The sequence below is a fragment of the Callospermophilus lateralis genome, chromosome 5, assembly GCF_048772815.1.
Source record: "Callospermophilus lateralis isolate mCalLat2 chromosome 5, mCalLat2.hap1, whole genome shotgun sequence".
NCBI classification, from domain to species: Eukaryota; Metazoa; Chordata; class Mammalia; order Rodentia; family Sciuridae; genus Callospermophilus; species Callospermophilus lateralis.
In genome coordinates this window covers 40,835,595-40,849,008 of record NC_135309.1, presented here as the reverse complement: position 1 = coordinate 40,849,008, position 13,414 = coordinate 40,835,595, and the positions used below count along the sequence as shown (strand labels likewise).

The following is a 13,414-nucleotide window of genomic DNA, read 5'->3' as shown; positions in this document are numbered from 1 at the left end:
CAAGAAGGAGCCTGGTGATGTCCCTTCTTCTGGAGTTCCCTGGGGAAGACAGCAACTTCCCTGTGCCCCACCCCCACCCCACCCCACCCATGCAGTATGCTGGGGGGAGGCCTGGGATTGAACACGAACATGGAGTTGTGTGATGGGGTGTTTAGAGTTTGCCTTCCCCATCGGACCACAGGCCCCGGGATGACAAGAATTGATTGATCGTGTTTTACAGCTGGGCTCTTGGCTCACAGGGCTGTGCCTGACATGCAGTGGGGAAACCCCAGAGTGATTCTGAAACAGGAGAATCCCACAGGCTTAAGTTCTTAACAAATGTGTGGCACACGATGGACACTTTGTCATGGCTGCTTTTTCTCCACCTTAGGGAATTTGGGCAGCCCTTCTGTAACTTTCTCATTTCACAAAGAAGAGGACCAACCCACCAACTGTCTCTCTGGTGGTTCTAACTCCCAGCTTAAATCGAAATCTCTTTCTGAGGCAAGTGTGAAAGTCCCCAGGGGGATGGGAGGAGAGGCCTGCCTCTGCTCTTAGCCTGGATGCCACTCGGAGCTCCTGGGCAGGAGGGTGGCCAGAAGGGGAGGAGGGGGCATTCCAGGCACTGCTGAGACAGACAAACACAGGTCTTTCTAAAATAATGGCTGTACCCCTCCTGGACCCTAGAGCATGGGTCCTTCCTCTGCCCCTACCTGGCTGACAGACTTGACCACATCCTCCACCCAACAGCCGTGAGTGCTGACCCCTCTGGTTCCCTGGAGGCTAGTTCAGGGGCTGGCCAGAGACGGCGTAGCAGAGAACGTGGGAAATTCAGCAGAGGCCAGAGCCCAGATGGTCTGGATGTGCCCCAAAACCTATCACTAGATTGTTTCTGGCCCAATTCGGAAGCTGGAGATCTGTTTATGTTTTTACGTGAAATTCCAGGTTTTCGATATTTTCGGGTAAATCAAAATCATTGAAACAGTGGACAGATCAAAAGAAGAAAGACAAAAGCCGCATTGTGTGTCCAAGCAGACTCAGCTAGCAGGGTAAGGCTCCCTGGCTGGTCGTGTGGAAGATCTGAGTATTGCCAATGTTTGTGGAAGACTCCCTACATGCTAGGCCCTGGTACAGTTATCGACTGTGCACCCACAGCCCTCCCTCCCTCTCCCTCCCTCTATTTCCCTCTCCCTCCCTGAGGATGCTTCACTGAGAGAGTCCAGGCAAAGAATTCAGATGAGGAGGGGAAGCAATAATTCAGAGGAGGAAGGAACTGAATAGAAGGTGACTGTGAGCCCGGAGAGAGAATCAGAGAAGTATTTGCAGGGTGGGGTGGGAGGGAATGAGCCGGCCCAGGACAGCATAGAGGATGAGGAAGGGAGAAGGGGAGCGTAGTTGGTGGTGGGGAATCTGGCTTGCACCAGGCAGCCTCTGAAGGCTGTCCTTCCCCTGGGTACCAGGGTATGGATGACAAGTCTTGACCCTGCCTCTCCCCTGATTTCAAATAGTTGCTCAGCTAAGGAAGCCCCTGCCCAGATTCCTAGCATTCTGAAGGGCTGAGAGAGCTCCCCTCTGTGGAGACCTTTTATCTCTCCCCATCTCTGTCCCATCTTCTCTCCTCCATGCATCACAAAAGACAGAGGAAGCCTGTGTTCAGAGTGGATTATAGGTCAGGAGGTGTGTGGCCCTAGACCAGCAGGTCAGGAAACCAGGTTTTCAGGCCAGGTGGAGAAGGGGAATGAGCCCTCCTCTGAGTCTCAGCTCCCTCCCAGGCAATGGGAGGAGGGGCCAAGAGAGCTTGCTCTTGCACTCCCTCCAGAACTGGCAGATGGCAGCCATAGCCCTGTAGAATAGAGCTGGCTATAGGGGGGTTTCCTAGTCCTCAGCTGCCACTCAGGAAGGCGGGGGGAATGTTGTGGCCAACTCACTGTGGGTTGTCACACTGGCGAGTCCTGAACCTCACACCGGTGCCACAGGTGCGAGAGCAGGAGCCGAATGGAGTCCAGGCACCCCAGTTGCCGTCCCGTTTGAGGATGTCAGGTGTCAGCCAGATGCAATGTCCTTTAAAGCAATGCTGAAAGACAGAAAGCTGCTCCCTTGGCCCACGACTCACACCAGAGCAGTTCAGATACCCCCACTCTCCTCACTCTATAATGTCTTCCCAAGGCCTGCCCCTGGAGGCTCAGGGGATCTGACTCTACTAACCCCTAAAATTTCTGACATTCCAAGAAGATAGGCCTCACTCCAAGGGTGGCAATAAGATGTACAGAGAGGTGCTGGGTGCCCCCAGTGCACTCCCTGTCTGCTGTCCTGGTCTCCCACCATCTTCCAGTGCCACATCAAGCCCACTCTTCCTCTTAGCCACACTATGCTCCACACTATGTCCCCAGGATAGATGCCTTCTGTGTGTTTATGTGAACATACAACAGGCATATCAAACCAGTGATTCTAGACACAAATAAGATTTAAGGGGAAAAAAAATCAAAGCATAACACTGGCATATAGGAAATAATTCCACAACTTAAATCTAAATCACATGGATCTCAGTCTTCTTTTTTTTAAGTATTTTTATCATATTTCACTTTTTTAAAATGTTTATTTATTTTTATGGGGTGCTGAGGATCGAACCCAGGGTCTCTCACGTGTGAGGCTAGCGTTCTACCACTGAGCCACAATCCCAGCCCAGATCTCAGTCTTCTAAGGGGGAGAAAACTTATACAATTTAGGGAGCCCACTTTAAGAAGGTTGTAAAATTGTAAATACTAAATCAGGTATACAGTAGATTGTTGATTTAGAATCCCACAATCTAAAAATTTTTAAACACAATTACTACAAACAACCTGAAACAGAGAACAATGATTTTTAAAAACTGACAACTTTTCTTGTGATTCCGAGTGCACTCTTTAAACCTCTCTTCATTATGACAACAATTCTGTGATATTGTTTTCCATATAGATAATAGAGAATGTGGTGGTCATCCTCAGCAAACTTTCTGCAAAGTTCCAGATAGTAACGATTTTGAACTTTTCAAGCTATGTGATTTCTCCTGCAGCTACGTATTAAACTCTGCCACTGGAGCCTGAAAGCAGTTGAGGACAACATATTGATGAACGAACATGGCTGTGTTCCAATAAAACTTAATTTACAACACAGGAAGCAAATGGAAGCATCTGGAAAGGAGGTGTAAGAAGGTTGGTGGATGCTCCACCCAGTAAAACAACCATTTAATTGGTGAAAATTACTAAATACAAAGCAAAAACAATTTAAAGTCTCTGGAAATTGTTCTGAGGTCAATACAACAAATGGAAAAGTATTTATTCAAGAAAGTCTACTAAAACTTGGTATCCGAGCCACAACTCTCTTGTGTTCCTTATTACCTCCGTGTGACCTAAGTTTTCCTATCAAGAAGATGAGGTTTCCACGGCCCTAGTCCCTGGCTATGTCTGAGAGGCAATCCACTGGCATCTCCCATCCCTCTCAACTCTGTGTTGCAGCCAAGATGACTGGGGCTTTCTTCCCACATTCAGCCCCTACTCTTTGGGCAGAAGTTCTGTCCCAGTTACAGTAGGCTAAGAATACTGCATCTAATGTCTCCTTTCCCTACCTGTTTATATGGCAGAGATTCCATACTGAATGTGGCAAGCTAAGAAGACTAGGGTGCACCATTCCCATCTAGTGCCTGTTTCTAGGTCTGGAATGTCACTCTGAGAGAAGGAGGCCAAGGGTCCCTACCCCTATTAGGGTACATTGGTACAATGGTCTGGCCAGAGGAAGAGGTAGAAGAGAGAGCTCCATAGCCCTCCCCACAGGAACTAACTTCATCTGAAATAAGCATTGAGAACTTCATGCCTAAGGGCATTGTCAAAAATAATAGAGAACTTGACTGAGCATTTAAGAGCAGGGCAATAGTTCCATGATTCTAGAAGCAATAATCCAAATAAATGATAAAACCAACTAGAAGTTGAACAGAAAGAATCAGAGTCAAAGACAGCTAAGGGTCCTTCTGAGGTCTGAGTAGTCTCCAAATATTAGTGTTACTCTGTCCTTGTGAGAAAGGTCCAGAATTTTATTGAATCAGACTGCAGAACAAGTTATATCCCAGGGCATTATCAAAAACAGCACACTAGGCGCTAGGAGATAGCACAGTGGTAAAGCACTTGTCTAGAATGCTGGGGGGCCCTGGTTCAATCCCTAGCATCACAGAACAAAAACAAAACAGTGCATCAGTCACAGTTAGAAGTTGGTGAAGGTTAATAGTTGTGTGTGATATTGATAAAGACAAAATAAGCAGAAGCTTAATGGAGAGATCAGGGACACAGACAGTCAAATAGAGCCTGGCTAATACCATTGTGGGGGGAAGAATGGGGCTTAGATTGACTACACATATGCCCATGATTGTGACGTCCAAGGAGTGATTATCAGTAGCTGCACACTGCAAGGGAAATAAATAGCCCAGTCAAGTCAGTAAAACAAATAAACAAACAACAGCAACAAGAACTGGGTCATCAATATCCATAATTTTTTCAGTGTATTATCTAAAAAGACCTGTTTTCAACAAAAATTCTGAGACAGGAAAAGAAAAAGGAAAGTGTGACCCTTACACAGGAGATGTGACAGAACCTGCCTTTGAGGGAGCCCAGATGTTGGACATAGCACACATGATCTTAAAGCAGCTATTATAAATATATTTAAAGAATAAAAGAAAACTGTATCTAAAGAACTAGAGGAGGGTATGAGGATGGTGTCTCACCGAATAAGAGAATATTATTAAAAAGAAAGAATTACAAAAGAACTAAATTCTGAAGTGGAATAGTACAGGAACTTCAGCAGTAAATTCACTTGAGGGCTCAATGGTAGGTTTGAGCTAACAGAAGACACAACCAGTGAACTTGACTATAGATCAAAGAAATTCATACAATTTTCAGATAAGGAAGACGTATAAAGAAAAATGAACAAAATCTTTGGGAAACATGGGAGACATGTAAGTATATCCACAGTAGAAGAACCGGATGGAGAGGACACAGGTAAGAGCAGGAAGCAGTCCAAAAAGTAATGGGTGAAAACTTCTGAAATTTAATGAAAAACATTAACCTACACACCTAAGAATTTAAAGACCTCCAAGTAAGGTAAATACAAAGAGATTCACACTCAGACATTTGATATATTCAAAATTGTCAAACATAGATAAAGACAGAGAGAAAATATTGAGTATAACAAAAGAAAAATGACTCACCATGTACCAAAAACATACTGGAGAATTAATGATTTCTTAATCAGCAATAATAGAGGCCAGAGGTGGTAGTGTTAACCAAGAATTTTATATCCAGTAAAAGCTATCTCTCAAAAATGAAGATAGAATATATTCCCAGACAACAAAAATTGAAAGAATTAACTGCTAGTGTACCTGGATATAAAAAATACGAACAGGCATTCTGTAGGATGAAAGTGAGTTACATCAGAGAATAATTCAACGGCCCCCCCCCCAAAAAAAAAACAAGGAGTGATAGATATGGACAAATTTCTAGAAAGGTACAAACTGCCAAAGCTGACTTTATTTGCATATGACATGATCTTTTGTGTAGAAAATTCCCCCCAATCCCCTAAAAAACTCTCAAGGTTAACAAACAAATTCAGCAAGATTTCAGGATGGCAAGATCAATATATAAAAATCAATTATATTTTATAATAAATCAGTTATATTTCTATAAATTAGCCATGAATGACCTAAAAAAAAGAAATTAAGTAAACAATTCCATTTATAAAAACATCAGAAAGAAGAAAAAACCCTTAGGAATAAATTAAACAAAGGAAATGCAAAATATCCAATTAAAATTACAAAACACTATTGAAAAAAATCAAAGGTCTAAGTAAACTGATAGACATCTCATGTTCACGCATCAGATTGTCGATATGGCAATACTTCTCACATTGATTTATAGATTAAATGTAATTTCTGTCAAAATCTCAGCTAGAATTTTACAGAGATCAGGAAACTTTTCCTAAAATTAATATAGGAAGTCAAGGAACCTAGAAGAATCAAAAATATTGAAAAAAGAGCAAAGTGGAAAGACTCATCATCATTTCCCATTTCAAAACTAGAGTAATCAAGACAGTGCGGTCCTAGCTTAAGTGCAGACAAACATATCAATGAAATAGAACAGAGTCCAGAACTCAATTTTTACAGTTGGTCAATTGATTTTTCACAAGTCGGCCAAAATAATTCAATGGAAAAAGAATTGTCTCTTCAACATATGGTGCTGGGACAACTAGAGATTCACTTGCAAAAGGACAAAGTTGGACCCTTCCTCACACTTCACACAAAATTCACCTCAAAATGGACCACAGGCTTAAATACAAGAACTCAAACTCTTAGAATAAAACAAAGTCGATTTTCTTGGTCCAACAGTAATGATTTGTTTGTTAGATAATATACCAAAAGCACAAATGATAAAAGTAGGTAGACAGGACTTAATAAAAATGAAAAACTTTTGTGTATCAAGTGATGTTATCATGAATTTAAAAAGCATGGGAGAAAATATTTGCAAACAATATATCTGATAAGTCTGACAAAAATTCTTGGGTATAAGTCCAAAATATATTTTCAAAGCCTCTTAGAACTCAATAATAAAAAGATAATTTAAACATAAGCAAAGGATCTGAATAGCTATTTATCAAAAAAGGAAAAAGAGAAAAATAAATTGCCATTAAGCACCTGGAAAGATGCTCAACATCACAGGAAGTGAGGGAAATGAGAATCAAAATGCCAATGAGGTAATACTTCACACTCACCAGGGTGGTAATAATAAAGACAACAGCAAGCTCTGGGGAGGAGGTAGAGAAATTGGAGCCTTCATACATTGCTGCTAGGAATGTAAAAGCATGCAGCCCCTCTGGGAAATAGTCTGACTCTTTCTAAAAATGCTAAATATAGAGATATCTATATTTAGATATCACAAGATCAATGATTCCACTTCTAGATGCATATCCAAGAAAAATGACATGCATGCAATGATTTGTATACGAATGCTCATGCATTATTTCTCATAATAGCCAGCAAGTGGAAACAACCCAAATGTCCATCAACTAATAATTGGATGAACAGAACCAATAATAATATATCTGCACAATATATTATTACTCAGTTACAAGGAATGAAATACCGATACATGCTACAACATGGATGAAGAGTAAGCGAAGAGTCACAAAGGTTGCATGCTGTATAATTCTACTTATATAAAATATACAAATAGAAAAAAATCTACTAAGACAGAAAGCAGATATCAGCGGCTATCAAGGGCTGTGGCAGGAGCAGGATGGACTGGCGTGATTGCTGATGAGTAAGGGGCTTCTTTTTGGAGTGACAAAAATATTCTAAAATTTGATTGGTGTGAGGATTTTACAACCCTGTGAAGATCCTGAAAATCATTGAATTGCACACTTTAAATGAGTGGATTTATATGTGAATTGCATCTTATTAAAGGTATTATGGAAAAAAAAAAAAACAGGCAGCAACGGAACTGGTTTTCATGACATACATGAAACAACCGGTTTGCCAACACTTGCTCTAGCATGTTGGGGAAATATTTTCTTTCTTTTTACTATTGATAATTTACAGAAATCATTGATGATGTCACCTGAACACTGAGGATAATCAGATCCGTAGAAACTGCTGTCTGGTTTCCTTCTTGATGTAGATTTCAGAGGACAGGGTTCTCTCAGTCAGAACTCTTTGGATTAGCAACGCTCAGTAAGGGTTGCTGTCGGTGCAATATTCTGAGCTTCATTCTGTCTTTGATGTTGTCAACATTTCATGTCAAATTAGAAAGAAGTTTAAATGTTTTTCCAGTGTCCTCATCATATTCCCTTCTCTTCATTAATTGGACTGTCAAACACTCCAAGATCTTGCCTGCTACCTCTCTGATCTGGATCTCTACCTCCTAATGACTGACTAATGGACTGAGGTTTGATATGAAACCTTTTTGTTATTGTTAACAATTAACATTTTGAAGTCAGAGTTATTTCTATTGGTTTCTTTCTCTTTACCTGTTTTTATGTGAACTTTCTTTCTTTTAATAAATAATTTGAAAATGATAAAAGAAGGTCATTTTACATATACCCATGCAAACCAAAAGTCTGTAATTTCTCCCTTATTTTGTTGAAACACTCCAAGATAACTCTTAAAATTGCAACTCAAGAGGTGTTTTAAGGCTTTGTCAACATCTTGGCACCTCGTTTTCATCCAGGTTTCTCTCTGGTCTTTGAGCATTTATCTTAGAGCTTATTATTATTATTATTATTATTATTTTGTCACACATATGTTGTGAGGCTATGACATATTTTAAGCAACAGATTATCTTGTGAAGCTGTAGCCTCTCTAAAGAAATATGCATACTGGATTTCTTTAAGGTACTCCATCTAAAAGACAAGCCCCTAAAGAAAATGACTTATCATAAACATACAAATGCTGACCTCAGATACAGCTGAGGCATCTTTTTCTCAAAACAATTTGAGGAAAATCAGCTAAACCCAGCACATGGTCTGCTTTGGCCTTGGATAACCTGGCAGAGTGGTAGTCAGAGTATTTCTGGAAATTACTCTTACACCTGGGTGGACATAATAATTTAATTATTAATGTAAGAAACTGAGAACCATGTAAACAAATGAATGAATAATAAGAACCCAAATCTAATTTCTCTGTAGCTCAAACTGCAAAATGCCCTTGGTCACTCTAATGCCAGCCAATGGAAGAAGTGTATCAAGGGGAAATAGAAGTGAAAAGAGAAGTGATCTCCATTGATGATGGTGAAAATATCTTACTTTTGCAAAATTCACAAAAACATATGACCAGGGGAGTACATTGCTAGGCCCCTCCAAGGGCTTTGGAAGGAGCTCATGCAAGTGAGGGGCCCCAAAGCTTAAGCATCATAAGCTTCATGGTCAATCCACCTCTGTACCTCCCTCTAAACCTTTTGCTGGTTTCCCACTATGATAGATGAAACTAGTGTTCCGACTGTGATTCAAAGGCGCTGTAGGGATGACCTCTACTTCCTCCTCCAGCTTCATCTCCCACCACCATGACAGCCCTTGGGCTGACAAGCAAGGAAGAGGTATCAGGTCAGGGATCACAATGAACTGAATGCTTCTGCTAGCCCTGACCCCAGCCCAAATTCATGTGCTGAAGTCCTGAACCCCAGTGTGATGGTGTAGAGAGGTAGAGCCCTTGAGACATAATTAAGTCATGGCCCTCATAAATGGGACTAGTGTCCTTATAAAAAGAGATAGAGATGCTCTCTCACTATCATGTGAACATAATGGGAAAATGGAAACCTGCAAACCAGAAAGTGGACCACGTTGAAACCCTGACTGACCTTGGACTTCCCAACGTCCAGAACTGTGAGGAATAATTTTCTGTGGTTTAATTCCCTGAGTTTATGGTATTTTTATAGTCCAAGATGACTAAGACAGGGAGTGAGCCATCTGTCCTGGCACATCTGACTTCACATCTGTGAAGGCTGACTGGGGCAGACTCCAAGTCACTGATGGCCACTAAAAACAGGGACCAGGAGGTTGAAAAGGGTCACACAGTGGCCCCCTTCTTGGCTGGGTTCATTGGTCCCTAACCTGGAAATTAGGAGCTAGGCAAGACCACTTAGACCCTGCCCAGTTCCCATGGGTCTATGCCCTTGGCCACCCTGGTCCTGCATGTGTAGAGGCAATGCATGAACATTGTAGGTGCTGTGGTATGAATGAGGTTGTAGCCCCCAAGGGTTCATGTTTGGGAGACCTGATGCATAGTACAGCCCTGTCGAGGTGGTAGACCTTTAGGAGAAAGAGCCATGTGAGAGGTCACTGAAGTCACTGCCCTTGGAAGGGAATAAGGCAGCTCCCTAGGAACCCCCTGAGACCCTCGGAAGAGTGAATTGTTATAAGAGTGAGCCCAACCCCTAAAGTGCTCTCTGACTTTCTGTTTTGAGATTGGAGCTCTCCCTCTTGCATACGTTAGTGATACTATCCGCCATGAGGCCCTCATTAATGCAGGCACTCTGCTCTTGAACCTCCAGAAATGTAAGCTAAATAAACCTCTTCTCTTTATACAGTTATCCTGCCTCCATTGTTCAGTACAATAACCAAAACAACAACAAAGGACTAATACAATAGGAAACAGAAAAACAAAGCAAAGCAGAAAGATAGGGAAAAATCACCCTTAAAGCTACCATCTGGAAGTCAGCCCTTTAATATGTTGGCTTATTTTCTCCTGGATAACTCTTAGCATTTAACAGTGTTATTACTCTGGATGAACAATGTCATACTCTGATCTCTCACACAGGATCATAAAAGAATCATGTTTAATGGTATTAAAGTGCTTTATATGCATATGGTTAAAATCCTAAGCTATGGTTTGGAGCTGGAAAAAGCTGACTCAAACCGTCCAACCAGGAGTGCACAGTGAATGAGCTGTATGCTAAAGGGTGGAGCAGGTGGCCCATTTGTAGGTCCTGCTGCTTCTCTCTGGGTTACCTCTATGTCTAGAATATCAATTCAGATGAGTTTTCTCTCTGAAAAAAATAGTGGATTCTCAAAATTGTGAGTAAGTGGGAAAATTGTGAGTAAATGTGACTAAATGGGGTGATGGAGGTCAAGAGGGGAAAGATATACTTGGGATGACCCAACAGAGCACAGAAAAGGAGGCTGCGGTCCAAGGCTGGCTGTGTCCAGAGCCTGAGCTCTGTGTCACTGCCTGCCAGGGATCGGGGGATGAAGAGGGTCAGCTGAGCTTGGCAAAGCCCTGGTCACTGAGACAGTTTCATCTGGTGACCTGCTGTTTTTCCAGCGAGGCCAGACTTTCCCTTGCTCCTTTCTCTTTGACCCTTGGATGTCCTTAGAGGAAAGGGAAGATAAGGAATGACTGCTTTCTGCCATGAGCTGAATGTGTCCCCCCAGAGTCCATAAAGTGGAAACTCGACCCCCAAGGCAAAGGCATTGGGAGGTTGGACTTTAAGAGATGCTTAGGTCACGAGAGCTGAGCTGGAAGGAATCTGCCTCGGGATGGATAAGGCCTCGAGTCTCAGCCATATGTGATCTGGATGAGACTTTGAACTTGGACCTTTGAGTTGATCTGGAATTAGTTAAAACCTTGAGGCTATTGGGATAGAGTGAATATATTTTACATGGAGAAGGGAGGGTCAGGAGGAGAATTCTGTGGTTTGAATGTGTCCCCCAAAGTTCATGATTGGAAACGTCAATCCCAGGGCAACATTGTTGGAACCTTAAGGAAGTGATTAGGTCATGAGGGCTGAGCCTTCACGGGTTGATGCTTTACCTTGGGGATGGGTCCCTTATAATAGGACAAGTAAAAGCCCACTCTACTTCTCCTGCCTTCTCACCTTCCACTGTGGGATGATGCAGCAAGAAGGCCTTGGCCAGATGCTGGTACCTTGATCTTACCAGTCTCCAGAGGTGTCTCCCAATGACTGTTCTTTATGAATGACCTGGTCTGTGCTACTGTTATAGCAGCACAAAACAGACTAAAACACTTTCCAAACAGAGAATTACATGTGATAATAAGTAAGACATACAAACTCACACAGCCAGGAATCTGAAAAGGCCCCCAAATTCTTCCTATTCTTCTCCTACCCCTTCTTCTCTCCCTTCTTCATGCCAGTGCAGAGTCACTGACCTAGATCAGTTTTCAGCCTGAGTTCCTGGCAAGCAGGAGAAGGCTGACCTGAGCCTCAGCACTGTTCCTCAATCAGCACAATGGTGTTTTAATTTTATTTACTAAGTTAAATGAGCAAAGGGTCCTACAGCCAGACAGTGAAGGGGTATATAGTCAAGTTGGCGATTTCCATGAGGAAGGGCACTTTGGTCACATCCATTCATCTTCATAATAAGGCCCTCCCCACCACCATCCTGCAGAAGGGAGGCGAATCAGCTGAGGAGAAGACCAGATCACACCTGGGCATTGGGTTCCTCCTGAGCAAGCACGCCTGTGCAGCCTGCCTCCCACTCCATCTGCCTCCACTGGGTACAGATGTGGACTGGGGATGTGGGCTAGGCAGCCATGCTTAGCTAGTCTCATTCTTTAACATAGCATTTACCAAGCTCCCCACTGAGGTTATGGCAAACACTCTGGTCCCTGTTTCTTCCACTGGGCTCCTGTGGGAAGGAGGTACGAGGTCAGCTCTGGCTTTATCAGCTCCCTGGAGTATTACTGAAATCTCATCTCCTACTTCCAACATTTTACTAAGTTTGGGGCACAGCTGAATCACCCAGGAGCACTTCTTAAAAATACCACACCCAAGGTCTTCAAACAAAGAGTAATATAAGAATGTTCAGTGCAGCATTACAACTGCTGAAAGATGGAAAAACCCAAATGTCCGTCAAAGGATGAGTGGATAAACAAAACATGGTATAACCTCGCAATGGAATATTACTCAGCCACGAAAGGAAGGAAGTACTGATCCATGCTACAACATGGACAAATCTTGAACACATTATTTTAAGTGAAATAAATCAGACACCAAAGGTCATATATTATGTGATTCCACTTATATGAAATTCCAGGATAGACAACTCTGTGGACAGCAGATTAGTAGTTGCTCGGGACTAGGGGAAAGGAGAAGAAGGAAGGATAACATGAGTATCCTTTGGGGTGATAAAAAAAGAGTTCTGGAGCTAAATAGTAGTGATGGCTGCCCAATATTGTGAATGACTAAATACTATTGAACTGTGCACTTTAAAAGTGAGTTAGAATGATGAAATTTTATTTTATGTGAATGTTACCATAATTGAAAACAGAACAAAATAAAACAAAATGCTAATGCTGGGCTCCTAAACCCTACCTTCTGGGAATTTGTTATCTTTAAAACATTCCCCCAGAAACTAAAATTAGACAGCCCTCTCAGTCCTGACCGCAGGCCCATGTGATCTGGGGAGAGCCTGATGCCGTGGGACATGCACTGAAGTTTGCTCCCTACTCCCTGATGTCCCCTGATGGCCAGTGTAACTTTGGTGGGGCCCAGCCCTTCTGGGAGGAAATCCAGGCTAAGGGTCATTTGTATCTGTTAGCCTCCTGGCAAGTGACTGGTCAAGGAGCAGGCATGTGACTTCACCATAACCAGTGAGAATCAGTGCTGGAGTTTTGGTTGGGTCAACAGGGAAGGAGAAACCCTTCTTTCTATAGATTTGGAGGTGGGAAGTGGGCCTGGGGTGGCTGTCTTGTGACTTTGAGGGATTAATATGCCTGATTAGGGACAAACACAGAGATCCTGAGGATAGAAAGGCTAAACCTCCTGCGGTGCCTGGGAACCCAGTGGTCACAGGCTCCCAATGCTGACCTCAGGGTGAGGTGACCCACAGTCATCCACAATGTGCTGGAGGCTTGAGACACAGTAAAGGGCTTTAAATGCTAGATTTTCCCTGGCATTGTAAGCAC

The 13,414-nt window shown here is 42.7% G+C and overlaps 1 protein-coding gene across 1 annotated transcript in view; it reads right to left on the bottom strand.

Moving 5' to 3' along the window:
* Positions 1-13,414, bottom strand: part of Adamts2 (ADAM metallopeptidase with thrombospondin type 1 motif 2) — a 246,675-nt gene that overhangs the window by 28,283 nt on the left and 204,978 nt on the right. The window contains exon 11 of the mRNA XM_076856558.2: positions 1,908-2,053. Within this exon, the coding sequence (XP_076712673.1) occupies positions 1,908-2,053 (146 nt within the window). The remainder of the gene's footprint in view (positions 1-1,907; positions 2,054-13,414) is intronic.